A 15,794-nucleotide genomic window follows, 5' to 3' on the forward strand; every position below is an offset into this window, starting at 1 on the left:
AAAGAAAAATGCCATATGATTAAACTTTTATGTGGAAATATTAAAAAATAAAAAAGCAATAAGCAGACCAGAAACAAACTCATAGATACAGAGAACATTTTGCCAGTTGCCAGTTGGGAGAGGGGTTGAGGAGAGGGGTAAAAAAAGTGAAGGGATTAAGAAGTACACATTGGTAGTTACAGAATAGTCATGGGGAAGTAAATTAGAGCATAGGAAATATAGTCAATAATATTGTGATAACTATATATACTGTCAGATGGGTACTGGCTTTATCGAGGTGATCACTTTGTAAGTTATATAAATGTCGAATCACTGGGTTGTACACCTGAAACTAATATTGTACATCAACTGTAATTGAAAAATAATTTTTTTTAAAAAAGCTCAAATAAAATTTAGAGAATCTAGTTAGCTTTGCAGGCAATTCCAATAACCAGAAGAATGTTCCTTTATTTTCCCCCCTGACTTCCATACTCTCTATATAGAGTGTTTCCCTTTCTTCTCTGAGCCCTTTGGCAGTGAGAGGTTTCTTCACCTACTGTGGTAGAGGCAATGGCCAGAGGAGAATGAGTGTCCGCTACAGCTATGACAGGAGGGAGTTATGGGCTTCTGGCAGTTAGGGAAATGGTTGAAGTATTACCTGGACACACATGTGTGAAAGATCATTCTGGAGGTGGAAATCTTTGGCACCTAGAAAGGAAGGATGGAAGTTCAGGGGCGATGGAATAGTATTGGGATATGCTCAAGCTGGCATTGAAGAAGTGGGGTAGAGTAAGTTAGATGTGGCAGAACAAGGAACTTTAGGGAAGTGTTTAACAGTAGCTGCCCAAAAGGGAACTGGGATCTTGGCAGTCTGCCTAGTCAAGGGCTTGAATTTCTCAGATGCAGCAGATTTGCAGGATCAACATTTGCAAGTCAGGTTCTGCCTGTATAGGGTTTCCTTTTATTGACACTTCCTTTTGATTGTAATATCATTAGGAAATATTTAAATGTCCATAGTATACATGGATCAGTTTTTAAAATGTTACTTTTGGCTCTGGTTGGACACCCAAAGGTTGTAGTTCAATTCCAGGCACATAGCTAGGTTGCTGGTTTGATTTTACAGGTATAAGAAGAGTTGATTTTTCAGTTTGTTCAGCTTTTTACTTGTTAGGATGGAATGAAGACATCTAAATCCTTACTTGCTAGATTGGAAACCGGAAATGTGATGGTCAATTTTTTATGCCTTGAGAACATATTAGTTTTATAAACAAATCCCCTGCTACAGTTAGAGAAAGGGAAGAGAATTGAAATATTGGGGAAAAGGAGAGTAGACTTGAAAGGAAGGGAATTATGCTGAATCTAAAGTACACGTGAGAGAAAGATGGATGGTTATACTTTTTACCCTACATATTAATTGCTGAGCGATCTTAAATACATTTAATCATCTTCCCGGGTCTTAATTCTCCTCATTGACTTATTGCGAGGATTACTCAAGTAGACTTTCCTCCTTTTTTTTTTCTTTCCCTTTTCCTTTCCCTTTCCCTTTCTCCTTTCTTCCTTCTTTCTATTAACATCCACCAGGTCCGAGATGCAAAGATGATTAATATTTTCTCCAAGTCTTAAATTCTAAAAGAAAAACTAGATAAAAATACTCTGTCGTAATCATTTATTTGCATAATTCCTATAACAGTGGTACAAATGGTGGTACAAAGAGAGGAGAAGGAAAACTGAGAGAAGAGGGTGTTCAGAAAAGGTTTCACAATTAAGAAACATGGGGCTAGACTCTTCAGGGAAGGAGGAACCATTCTCCTGGTTTAACAGAAGGGGAGAATTCTATGCAGTGGAACTGTGTAAAGACTACCAATCACAGAATTGCTCAGTTTGGTTTCTTCATGGGTATGCTACTTGGGTTAAGATAGATGAGCTTGTAGAAAGAGGCAGTTGTCATATCTGGGCAGACCACATTTGCCACATTAGGGTATCTGGTCTTTATCCAATAGGTCTGACCCACCAGTGAGCATAGAAACATCTTTAAAAGATTGATGTTATTTTAATGATCTTTTGACTTCACTATGGAGAGAAGTGAGATTAGAAGAAAGGAAGACCAGTCTTAGTACTACTTCAGCAATCTGGGGAAGTGATGGTGAGGACATTGCCAGATAAGATAGACATGAGCCATAGGCAATAAGGTCTAGAATACTTAGTAACTGCATATCAGGCAAGATTAAGGAATTGAGGGTGGCAATCAGGTTTTTGGTTTGGACAGCTGAATGGGTATGTGTTGTTAACTAAAAGGAGGAACGGAGAGGAATGTGGTATTTAAGTTGCCTGGAGGATACTCAGGTGATTATCCTCAGTAAACAGTTGAATAAGTCAATCTGGAGCTTTTAGCAAATTCTGAGTTGGAGAGTGAGGTTTGATGGTGTAAATAGGAACTATTTTCTATTGACTGGCATAGTAGGTCTGAAGAAAACATGTAGAACAAGAAGAGAACCATGAAGTAATCTTAGGGAGTGCCAACTTTTTAAGGGTAGGTGGAAGAAGAAAGCTTCTAGGACAAACAAAGGAATTATTTAAGATATGGAGGAGAATGAGTAGAGAGTGATTTGATGTTTTAAGTCTGAGGGAGTTATCACCAGAATCAAATACACTAAAGAAGTAAACCGAGAGAAGTATTGCATAGCGACCACTTTTGACACTGCAGCAAGGGTAGTTTGGGAAGAGTTATGTGGAAGTCCTATATGAGAAAACTGGAGAGAGAGCCTGACTTATCAGCACCTACTAATTAGGAATTGATTAGGTTGCACATAACTGAAAACCCTAAATAGTAATAAGATTAAAATTTATTTTCTCTTAAATGAAAGAAGTCAAAGGTTGAGAATCCCAGGCTGAAATGGCAGTTGTATGCAGGGATCTATATTCCTTCTACATTTTTTTCTGGTGTTTTAGTTAGCTACATGTGGTTGCTCTAACAAAGTACCATAGACTGAGTGGTTTATAGAAAACAGAAATTTATTTCTCACAATTTTGGAGGCTGGAAGTCTGAGATCAGAGTGCCATGGACTGGTTCTGGTGAGGACCCTGTTTCATTTTGTAGAGCATCTCCTTTATATCCTCACATGGAGGAAAGAAAGCTAGCTAGCTTTCTGGCCTTTTCTTGTCAGGGCACTCATCTCATTTATGAAGACTCCACCCTCGTGACCTGCTAATCCCCCAAAGGCCCCACTTCCAATTACCATAACTTTGGAATTAGAGTTTCAACATATGAATTTTGGGGGTGAGGGGAGCACTGCATCTGGCATTCCTAAAGCGATCTCATTATCATGGCTCAAGATGGAGGCTGGAACTCCAGCCATCACACCCACCTTACTGACTGATAGAAGGATAAGGGAACATGGAAGAATCTACCCCCTTTGTAAGACGTCCAACTTGAATCTGTATCTTATTGGCCAAAGGTCAGGCAAGGAAAAATACTCAGCTTCAAGGGAAATAGGAGAATGTTATCTTTTAGCTGGGGAATATATTAATATGTCCAGCAAAAAATTTGGTTTCTTACTACTCAGTTGAGAGAACTTGGAGGCAACTGACAGCCTCTGATATAGAAGAGGTTAAGGTGGGGTGTGTGTGTGTGTGTGTGTGTGTGTGTGTGTGTGTGTGTGTGTGTTGGGGAGGAGAATAGAAACTTACTAAAGCTTTTTAAATTTGGCTAGTCTGTTGTTTTGGAGCTTTCATGGTATTTCTCCTGGACATTACTGTGGATAATCAAAAGAGAACTGTTAAAAGATAGAGGAATAGATTGTGCACCTGACAGTGTTTTGATCTGCAAACCATTCTGCTTTCAAACACATTTAATTGTGCAAAAATATTTAGGGAAATCAATCAAGGAAGGCAAACCTACTAACATATTTTACTTAAGTTCTATAAATTATATTTTGATATGCCAAGAAAACACTGAAATAGCGTAGTAATTTGATTTAGTACTGTGAACCTATTATAACACATTTCCTATTTAGCTGGCTTTGTAGCTGTCAATATTAGTGTAATTTATCCCCTTCAACTGTTTTTGAATAAAAAAGTATGGTTTTTAATTATAGAGTAGTTTAGGTTAAAAGGACTAAACTAATATAGGGTATAGTTGTTCTCTGCTCTTTGAATAGCTAACATCTCGGGGAATTTGGAAAGAGTAAATATGTTTAGAAATTGCATATTCTTAGATAGAGTTTTATAGTATTATATAGTGCCTCTTTCCATTTACTAATTGGAACTCTGCTTGTCAGATTTTGCCCATGGAACCAACTTCTTTGGAGTCAGTTGAATAATCTTTGATTGGTAGGACCAGATTTTCCCCAAAGGTATAGCGTGCTTCTATCTAACATTTTTGGTTTAGAAATTTTGGAACATTGGTCCACACAGATGCTCTGGGCCATATTTTAGTAATAATAGGATTATTCAATCTTATACTTGGAAAGTGACATAGTTTAAACTTCTATTCAGTGAATAAAGCCCCTGCAGTATTCCCAGCTTCAACCTCACAGTTCCCAATTGGACACTCACATTTCCCAGTCCCAAAATGTTTCATAACATTTTTAAATAGCTGTAATGGTTACAAAAAATACCTTTGGCTCATGGAGTTACAATTTACCTTCTTTTTTTTTAATATATTTTATTGATTTTTTACAGAGAGGAAGGGAGAGAGATAGAGAGTTAGAAACATCGATCAGCTGCCTCCTGCACATCTCCTACTGGGGATGTGCCCACAACCCAGGTACATGCCCTTGACCGGAATCGAACCTGGGACCTTTCAGTCCGCAGGCCGACGCTCTATCCACTGAGCCAAACCGGTTTCGGCAATTTACCTTCTTATCACTATAACTCATTGGTCTTAGTTCCACTCTTTTTTGTTCTCTAGTAGCTGACAACCTATTATTTGAAGCTTTTCTTTCTGCAGGATATGCATCACTGATACTTTCAACAATTGCTCATGACTTATCTTTCTTCCCCTCTCATCCTTCTAGGATTATCACCTCTCCTTTTAAAGTTCTATGCTGTGTTAATTCATCTAAAGATAAAATTAACGCTTTTGGCAGCACAGTCAAATACACTATTAATTCACATTAAATTTGCAGTCAACCAAAACCTATCTTTTCAAAGGGGCTGTTATCTATAATAATAAAAGGGTAATATGCTAATTAGACCGGACGTCCTTCCGGACGACCTTCCGGATGAAGCCGGGGCTGTGAAGGAAGCCTAGGTCCCAGATGCCAGAGGGAAGCTGGTGCCGGCAGCCAGGGGAAGGAAGGCCTACTCTTGCACGAATTTCATCCATCAGGCCACCAGTTAAATAATATTTATCTATCCTGCACGAGGTTTTTGATTCAAGCACAGGATTCCACATTTATTTTTATTAAGCTAATCTTATCAGATTTACTGCAGTATTTCTGAGTGCCTAATATTTTGGGATATGAATTCAGGAATCTAGAGAATACATTAGTTACCTCCTTAGTTTTATTTTTGGATTTGATGATTATGCTGTGATTGCTTATCTAAAGTCAAGGAGTTAGTTTGATTATTTCCATCGGGACTTAAAGAAGTTAAGATCTTTTAGCTTACTTTCTTTTCATTGATTTAGGCAGCCGTGAGTGCTAAATACTTCTTAATGCAATTGATTAGAAATTGGCTATCTGGAGATTAACTTAGTAGAGTTTCATGTTGTGTTTGATCCTTTTTTCTCTCCTCTTATTTGTTTTTATCTTTTATCTGTTGATTATATTTAAAAATTATTTTAGATATAAATATATTATTTTTATTTTAAACTAAAGAATCAGAATTACTTTAAATTTGAAAAATATTGATTCTACTTTATGATATTTCAAAATATGTGGCTTTTTGCTTATGTTTTTGGGTACAAAATAAATTTCTGTATTTCCAAGTTTTTCATGGTAACCTAAATTATAATTAGGAAATACAATAGGGAATGCCATTTGATGAACATTTTTTTCAATTACAAATATACTTAAGGCTTATTTTAGCTTATTTTAACATAAGTCTAAAGATTTAAAGGTGAACTATGTGAAGACATTTTTGATAAAATAAAACTATTAGAGGTCAATTCCTGGCTACTAAATAATACTACACTTTAAAATTTAAGAACATATTATAAGCTATAAGACACTATACATATAAGTTGCTATTATTACTATATTATCCTATGTAATAAAAGGCTGATATCGCAAATCGACCAAACAGCAGAATGACCGGTCGCTATGATGCGCACTGACCACCAGGGGGCAGACACTCAACACAGAAGCTGCCCCCTCGTGGTCAGTGCACTCCCACAAGAGGAGCGCCACTCAGCCAGAAGCCGGGCTCACAGCTGGTGAGCACAGTGGCAGTGGCAGGAGCTTCTCCCACCTCCAAGGCAGTGCTAAGGACCCCTGGGGGGATATCCACCTGCTGGCTTATGAATGGGTTGTGCATGAATGTTGTGCACCAAGCCTCTAGTATTTAAATAATAGAGTAAAATCTTTCTATTGCATATTGATATATAGACTGTTTTATGAAACCATTTTATTATTTTTAGGTACATAGAGAATTTTGTTTTGGCCACCAGTGTCCATGTAATATACAGACATACCTTATTTTATTGTGCTTTGCTTCATTGCACTTTGTGGATGTTGTGTTGTTTACAAGTTGAAGGTTTGTGGCAACCCTACATTCAGTAAGTCCATTGGAACCATTTTTCCAAGAGCATTTGTTCACTTCCTGTCTCTGTGTCACATTTTGGTAATTCTCACAATACTTCAAACTTTTCATTATTATTATATTTGTGATGGTGATCTGTGATCAGTGATCTTTGATGTTATTATTGTAGCTGTTTGGGGCACCACGCACTTCGCCAACATATGACAGTGAATTTATTTTTTTTTATTTTTTTATTTTTTTAAATATATTTTATTGATTTTTTACAGAGAGGAAGGGAGAGAGATAGAGAGTTAGAAACATCGATGAGAGAGAAACATCGATCAGCTGCCTCCTGCACATCTCCTACTGGGGATGTGCCCGCAACCCAGGTACATGCCCTTGACCGGAATCGAACCTGGGACCTTTCAGTCCGCAGGCCGACGCTCTATCCACTGAGCCAAACCGGTTTCGGCGACAGTGAATTTATTAATCAGTAGTAAATGTGTATGTTCTGACTGTTCCACCGACTGTCCATTCCCTTGTCTTTCTCCCTTTCCTTGATCTCCCTATTCCCTGAGACACAGTATTGAAATTAGGGCAGTTAATAACCTTATAATGGCTTCTAAGTGTTCAAGTGAAAAGAAGACTTGCACGTCTCTCATTTTAATTCAATTCCTAGAAATGATTAAGCTTAGTGAAGAAGTCACGTTGAAAGCCAAGACAGACTGAAAGCTAGGCCTCTTGTGCCAACCAGCCAAGTAGTGAATGCAAAAGAAAAGTTCTTGAAGGAAATTAAAAGTGCTACTCCAATGAACACATGAAAGATAAAAAGTGAAATAGCGTAATTGCTGATTTGGAGAAAGTTGTAGTGGTCTGGATAGAAGATCACCAGCGACACATTTCCTTAAACCAAAGCCTAATCCAGAGCAAGGCCCCACCTCTCTTCCATTCAATGAAGGCTGAGAGAGGTGAGGATGCTGCTGGGGGAAAGTTTGAAGTTAGCAAAGGTGGTTCATGAGGGAAAGAAGCTGTCTATAACATAGAGAAAGAATTAGTCTCCATAACATTAAAGTGCAAGGTGGAACAGCAAGTGCTGATGTAGAAGCTGCAGCACGTAATCCAGAAGATCTTGCTAAGATAATTACTGAAGGTGGTTACTATACAACAGATTTCCAATGTAGTTGAAACAGCCTTATATTGGAAGAAGAGGCCATCTAGGATTCTCATAGCTAGAGAGGAGGTCAATGCCTGGCTTCAAAGCTTCAAAAGACAGGCTGAGTCTCCTGTTAGGGTGTAATGCAGCTGGTGAGTTTAAATTGAAGCCAATGCTCATTTACATTCTTAAAATCCTAGGGCTCTTAAGAATGATGCTAAGTCTACTCTGCCTGCGTGCTCTATAAATGGAAAAACAAAGGTTAGATGTCAGCACATCCAATTACAGTCCACTGTTGAGACCTACTGCTCAGACAAAAAGATTCCTCTAAAAAAATTATTGCTCATTGACAATGCACCTGGTCACCCAAAAGCTCTGATGGAAATGTACAATGAAATTAATGTTTTCATGCCAGCTAATGCAACATCCATTCTGCAGCCCATGGATCAAGAAGTAATTTTGACTTTCAAGTCTTACTATTTTAGAAATACATGTTATAAAGCCCTATAGCAGCTATAGATCATGATTCCTATGATGCTTCTGGGCAAGTAAATTGAAAACCTTCTGGAAAGGATTCACCATTCTAGATGCCACTAAGAACACTCATGATTCATGAGAACAGGTCAAAATATCAACATTAACAGGAGTTTGAAAGAAGTTGATTCCAACCCTCACCAATGACTTTGAAGGGTTCAAGATTTCAGTGAAGGAAAAATTAGAACTGGAGTCTGAAGATGTGACTGAATTGCTGCATCTCATGATAAAACTTTAATGGATGAGGAGTTGCTTCTTATGGATGAGCCAAGAAAGTGGTTTCTTGAGATGGAATCTACTCCTGGTGAAGATACTGTGACATGACAACAAAAGATGTAGACTATTACATAAACCTATTTGATAAAGCAATGGCAGGGTTTAAGAGAACTGACTCCAATTGTGAAAGGCCTACTATGGGTAAAATGCTATCAAACAGCATTGCACGCTACAGAGAAAGCATTCATGAGAGGAAAAGTCAGTCAATGTGGCAAACTTCATTGTTGTCTTATTTTAAGAAATTGCTACAGCCATCCCAGCCTTCAGTAACCTCCACCCTGATTAGTCAGCAGCCATGAACATTGAGGCAAGACCCTGACCAGCAAAAAGTTAGGACTCACTGAAAACTAAGATGATGGTTAGCATTTTTGAGCAATAAATTATTTTTAAATTAAGGTATGTACATTTTTTAGGCATTATGCTATTGCCCACTTAATAGACTATCAGATAGTGTAAACATACATTTTATATGTATTGAGAAACAACAAAAAAAATCATGTGACTCACTTTATTGCAGTGGTCTGGAATCAAACCAGCCATATCTCTGAGGTGTGCCTGTAGATAATTCTTTCATGCCATTATCCTTTCCTTTAAAATCCCCCTTTCTTATTGCTTACTCTATTTTCTTTAATACCTAGCTTAAGTGCTGTTTCCTCTGTCAGTTAAAGCCTGTCTCTCAAGAATCTTACAATGGTCTCTTCTTATTCTGAATTTTTGATGTTTTTATTGTTTGCATACCCATCATATGCTACTTTTTATTACTGATCTTATTTTTAATTACATGTTTTGTCCCATTAACAAGTCTGAAAATTACTTGAGGGGGAAATTTGTATCTTCATTTTATTTTTGTCTAATACCTAGAAAATAGCAGGAGCTTACTAAGTGTTGATGATGATGAGTATAAGTGTTTCTTTGTAAAGTTTCTCAGGATGTTAAAATTATTTTTTGTTTCTGACATTAGATATTTAGAATTATGTATATGCTACTAATTTATTTAACTTTTTCTTGTATCTAGAATGCATTCTCTGACCATATTGCCACAAATTTTGCATTAATGGGTCCTAAGTTAATGATGTTTCGTTGGTTCTTAGTAGTTTACACAAAATAGATATCTAACAGTTGTTTAATAAAGATATGAATAAATGGCCTGGAAGATCAAGTGCTGTAAATGTCTACATATCTCAAACTAACACTAGGAAATACAATAAACCGTGAGGGAAAATAAAACCCTGTGATTCTAATTATTTTATATGGAACTTAATAAAAAGTTCCAAATAATGATTTTTAAAGATGACCATACATTTATTCCCTGTGAAAATCAGAGGGAAAGAATTATCCTGTGTTTTTCCTGAGTTGGGGTTTTCCTTTGAACACTTGCTCACTTCCTTTGGTGATATTAAGAGTTCCGTGTCCTAGGTATGTTTTTCTGAAGCATTTCTTCCCTGTTTTGCCTGTGCCCTAAGGAGTACAGATCAGAGACATTGCTGGAATTTCTTATGAGGAAGAAATTCCAGAATTGCTCTAGGGAAAGTGGAAAATGGATTATAAGCACCAGCCTCACTTAATGTTGCATATTAATGTGAATACTTTAAATATGAAAATCATGAGGTAGGCCCAACTAAAGACATCATCAAAAGCATTGCAGGTAGATGAGCATAGGAATATGGCTGTAGTGAAAGAAGTCAAACAAAGGGAAACATTGAAAAAGAAGGTGCAAGAAGTAGTAGGGGTAGAGTGGGAAAGGCAAGCAGATGTAAAGCAGAATAAATCTAAATGTCAAAATGGCATGTACAAAGACTAGAAAAAGAATTAACAGGAAGAATTAAGAAAAACAGGAGTGGTAAAGTCAGTAAGAAGTTCTGAATAAGTGTTTGCTATGCTTGGTAATCAAGAAAAACATTAGACTGCTTTTAAGCATTTTATACTCAGCTTATTTTCTTGGGATATGTAAATTACATTATTTGGAAAGAGGTTGTTTTCTTGGTTATAGTATATTGAAATAATTTATTATCAGATTAAACTATTACTGTTCATCTGTACTTTAAAATGTTACATGTAGATTATAATAAGCATGGCAAAGAAGATACAAACTCAGGACTAAATTTTAACATAAAATTTTCCTGATTATAGAAAATTTGCAAAATATAGAACAATATAGAGAAGGAAGTAAGAAGCTCCATTATCCATTGTTATCATGTTTTTTAAAAAAGTATTTTTAGAGCAGTTTTAGGTTCTTATTCTTAGCAAATTGAGCAGAAGGAATAGAGCGTTTCCATATAACTCCTGCCCTACACATGCATATGTTCCTCCATTGTTCACATGCCATACCAGAGTGGTATATTTATTACAAATTAATGAACCTACATTTTCACATTGTTTTCACTCAAAGTCTGTTGCTTACATTAGTGTTCACTCTTCTGCTGTACATTCTATGGGTTTAGATAAATGTATAATGGCATGTATTTATCATTGTAGTATCATACAGAGTACTTTTACTGCCCTAACACCCTCTGTGCTCCACCCATTCATTCTTCCCAAACTATCCCCCACCCCTGGCAACCACTGATCCTTTCCTGTCTACATAGTTTTGTCATTTCCAGAATGTCGTGTAGTTAGAATCATACAGTCTTTCCCTTAGCAATATTCACTTAAGGATCCTCCATGTCTTTTCATGGGTAGATAGCACTTTCTTTTAAGGCTGAATAATAATGCATGACTTAAATTGTATATGTCAATTTCATAGGCAAATAGGAGCCTGAGTATAAAGTATAGTGTTCAAGGTGATTGAAGTGGAGTAAGTAGCTTTGTTAAGTATAGCCAGTACTATATTTCTAGTACCTGTAGCTTTGCTAAGAGATTGGATGGAAAATTTTACTAATTCTATGAATAACCAAAATTCTACCAACTGTTGATGAATTAGTTTTTTATTCATTCTCACTTTTATATTTTAGCCTTTTTTAATTCCCCAAAATTGATTGTAGTCATTTTAATTGTGAACTGCATGTCTGTAGTATAAGGCAAATATTTCTTTTTCTAAGCACACTAAATCATTTCATTCCAAATTCATACTCCTAGCATAACTTATCTATAATAATAAAAGCATAATATGCTAATTAGACTAGACTACCTCTGGTTGAAGCCGGGGCTGCGAGAGCCCAGCTCCTTGAACGAATTTCATGCACCGAGCCTCTAGTCTATAATAAGGATCTCAATGAAACACCAGCCAAGTAGTATTTTTTTATGACCTGCTATTCATTTAATTGTTAAAAAGATTTTCTTCTTATCCCTGTCTTATCTGATGCAATTATCCCTGCCCTCGAACATTTAACAGTTTAGTATCTAGTACACTATCCCGTATACTTTTCAGGTATCTATTTCTCTAAAACTGATGTTGAGACTATACAAAAAATGAATGTTTTAAGTGTGTTTAAAACAAAGGCTGGGTATTAGTATTATTTCATGGTTGCACAGACACATTTTTATACTGTTAATTTGGTTTTTAACTTCACTGTTCATGACAAAGAACTTTAAAAAGACAATGTTAGAAACAGATTTCTAATTTTCACACCTCCTTAGCACCAGGTTGTGCGCTCTGTTGAAAATTTGATCAGGCTGATCTAGTTTCACTACTAATAACTACTTCTCGTCCCGGAGCAGCCTCTCGGTGGCTGCCAAGTGTTCTTTGCTCCTTGTTAGCTAGCTGTGATCCAGCAAACTATTGGCATTTTATAGCTGAGGAGTCGCATTTGGACACTGACGTGTGTCGTTGGGCAACACTGGAATTATACAGTGAGTGGTTCAGGAATAAAAGAGGTATTTTTTTTAGTTCCAACAGGACTCTTAAAGACCCGAGGCTTCTCTGGTCACTGACATTGGGATTTAAGGACAGAAGATGGGGGGGATGGATTTTGGATGCAGGATTTTGGATACATGCGACTCACCAGTGCTAAATTGCAACAGCTATACAGAGTTTTTAAAAGACCCCTCTTCTAGCCCTCTACCATCTTTTTATTGTCTAGTCACTCACCTTGCAAGGAAATAAAGTGAAAGTAAGGTTAGTATCTTTTGAGAACTTGTTTTGTTAAAAATAACTAAAACAACAAAAATATATCACCCGCAACTAAATGGACTAGGTTATTTTTTTTAATCACCCTTTATATATAGGGATTAAGAATCAGTGTGAAGGAATTGTTTTGGTAGTATGCATGTTAAACAATATAGTTTTTTTTGTGAGATGCTGAATCTTAAGAATACTGAGAGGATGCTAATGCTTAAATAGGTTATCTAAAGGGGATATCTTATACTTCTCCTTTCAATGCTTGATTGGACGACACCAAAGGATTTATAAGTGCTTTATGCCTGATCTCAGAGAGTCATTCATTTATTAAAAAATATGTATTGGGTACTTACTATTTTAGGTGCTGTAGATACAGAAATAAACAAGAGAGATAAGGTGCATTAGAGCAGTTTAATTTCAAGAGAAATTAGGAAGAGCAGGTTTTGAAGTTATCTTACCCTGTCTTCCCTGCACTTTTGCACATACAGTGAATTAACAAATAGAATTTTAAATTACAAATGGGGATCCATTAGTTGGTGGGCTTCATATTTATTTGAATCCTTTTTCTTTCTTTTTTAAAATATATTTTTATTGATTTCAGAGAGAAAGGAAGAGGGAAAGAGAGATAGAAATGTCAATGATGAGAGAGAATCATTGATTGGCTGCCTCCTGCACACCCCATACTGGGGATCAAACCCACAACCTGGGGATGTGCCCTGACTGGGAATTGAACTGCGACCTCCTGGTTCATAGGTCAATGCTTAACCACTGAGCCACGCTAGCTGGGCATATTGGTTGGTTCTTGTATGTATCCTGACTGGGGGTGGAACCCGAAATGTTGGCGTATTGGAAGAATACTCTAATCCACTGAGCTACTAGGCCAGAGCCATTAACTTTTTTAAAGAAGTTACTAATGGCCCTGGCTGGTTTGGCTCAGTGGATAGAGCATCAGCCTGTGGACTGAAGGGTCCCAGGTTCAATTCTGGTCAAGGGCACATGTGCGGGTTGCAGGCTGGATCCAACTTCCAACTTCTCCAAGCTTGGGGGAGCATCCTTGTTGTTCAGACTTTGAGGCAGGCCTGGAAATCTGGTCTAGCCTGCACCACTGGTTTGGCTCTAGGTCCAAGATTTTACAAGCCACAAGGAATCACCTGAGGCTCTGTTTTTTCTTAGGCAGTAGGGTGATGCTGACACTGGTAGGCAATTATGAGGCTTCACAGTCTCTATGGGTGAAAAAATCCAAAATAATATGCTTTTTGAGAGGAAATTTGCCATCATGGTCAGTGACTCCTGTGATATGGTTAGGAGTGGTTAATGGAGGGACAGGATGTGTGGGATATGTGTGCTTGAGAATCACCACTAGGATTTGTTTGTTCGTTTGTTTGAAACTACAGGAATATTCTAATTTTTGTACCCCATATGAAATACTCTGGGGATGAGCCACACCTCCACAGGGAGATACCGCTGCCAGAAGGAGCATGATATAGTCCTCACATGTGTTAGGGGAGAGAAAGAGTTGAGTTCTAGGAAGTGAAATTCAACTTGAAGTTAGGAGATGTTTCTAAATGAAATACATGTCCACTGTCAATAACATGCTTTTCATCTACGAGTAACTTCAATAGATGTCTACTCTCCTATGCTGCGTAGTATAATTCTCAGAATAGTTCTCATTTTGAGTGTTTGGTAGTTTTGGAATGGGGAAAGAATCAATGGACAGAGCAACTAGATTTGTACAGCTTTTCTCTTTTTATGACAAATACATGATATGTTTGTATGATAATGAAGAAAATATTCATTTCTGCATGTGCTATCAATCTTTAACAATCAAAAATTCACTTGGCAAGAGAAGTGGTGTTGCTATACAGAATTGTGGTCATTGTTACATTGTTTTATTTACTGCAAACCTGGCTCAATATTGGTAAATACAGTGTAGCAGAGACTGAACTGTTGTGAGCTATCTGGGCACTGGTCCAAAATATCATTAAAAATACTGCCTCAGACTAATTTGGGTTTATGAATAATATTTTGTTTACAGCTCAACTGAAATTGAGCCACATGGTGTAGCTTAAAAATTCTGAATCCACAAGATAATGAGAGTACTATATATACTGCATACTTAATATTCTGTACTTGAGTGATAAATTTATATGTAATTTTGAGTTAACTTTTAAACTATAAGCATCCAAATGCTTAATATGATCTGATATCTTTAAAGTTTACTTAATACTGTGGTTTACTGTTAAATTGAATGGCTTATAAAGTAAAATATTGCTGGTTTAAAAATCAAAACTAAAGAATAGAGGTTGCAGAACAGGCATTAAAATGGACATTCAACACCTGTTTTGGCATATGGATGTGCAAACAGCTGAAGTTTACATTACACTCACCCCCCAAAAAAATGGAAGGACATAAAGTTGTTGGAAAGGTCCAATGAATTAATTCATTTATTTTACTAATGAAAGATTATAATTGTATCTTAAAATAAGTTATAATGATTATTAATGTTTGGTTATAAATTATTAATTATATAAGGTATAAGAAAGGGGATGAGGTTATGGTGAGATGTTACAAGACACAATTTATATTTAGTCATTTCTTGCCAAGAAAGGATGTATTTGTATTTTTATTTGTTTGCTACTTTAATTAGTTTAAGTTCTTTCTGAACATATAATATCTAAACTCCCATGGAAAGGATATGGGAAGATTTGTGTCACTATTAAGTGTGTAAAATATTTTTGTAATATGAAGGTGTGTAATTATTTAAGGAATTAATTTTAAATACTCCTCTTCTCAATAAATATTTTATTCATTTTCCAGGTTAGCACTCTACGTATATGAATATCTGCTCCATGTAGGAGCTCAGAAATCGGCCCAAACATTTTTATCAGAGGTATGTTTTGTGTGTTTTCTGCACTGTATTTTGATATCTTATGTAAGCAAGTGAAAAATACACTGTAACAATTATTTGAAAGAAATTAATCCTTATATATTATATAATAAGTGTGCAGTTATCAGTATGGATAATGTAGTCTTTGTAGATTATTTGTAAAAAGTTTTAGTATCCCCAAATGCCATTTTCATACCTATTCAATTATCCAGCCATTTTCTGCCTTA

General features: G+C 36.5%; 1 protein-coding gene across 11 annotated transcripts in view; it reads left to right on the plus strand.

Annotated features, from left to right (window-relative positions):
• Positions 1 to 15,794, plus strand: part of SSBP2 (single stranded DNA binding protein 2) — a 212,554-nt gene that overhangs the window by 47,406 nt on the left and 149,354 nt on the right. For all 11 annotated transcript variants that reach the window (XM_023750274.1, XM_023750266.1, XM_006081254.3 and 8 more), the window contains one exon: positions 15,498 to 15,570. In XM_023750274.1, coding sequence (XP_023606042.1) covers positions 15,498 to 15,570 — 73 coding nt within the window. The remainder of the gene's footprint in view (positions 1 to 15,497; positions 15,571 to 15,794) is intronic.

This window comes from Myotis lucifugus, unplaced genomic scaffold (assembly GCF_000147115.1).
Source record: "Myotis lucifugus unplaced genomic scaffold, Myoluc2.0 scaffold_0, whole genome shotgun sequence".
Classification (NCBI taxonomy): Eukaryota; Metazoa; Chordata; class Mammalia; order Chiroptera; family Vespertilionidae; genus Myotis; species Myotis lucifugus.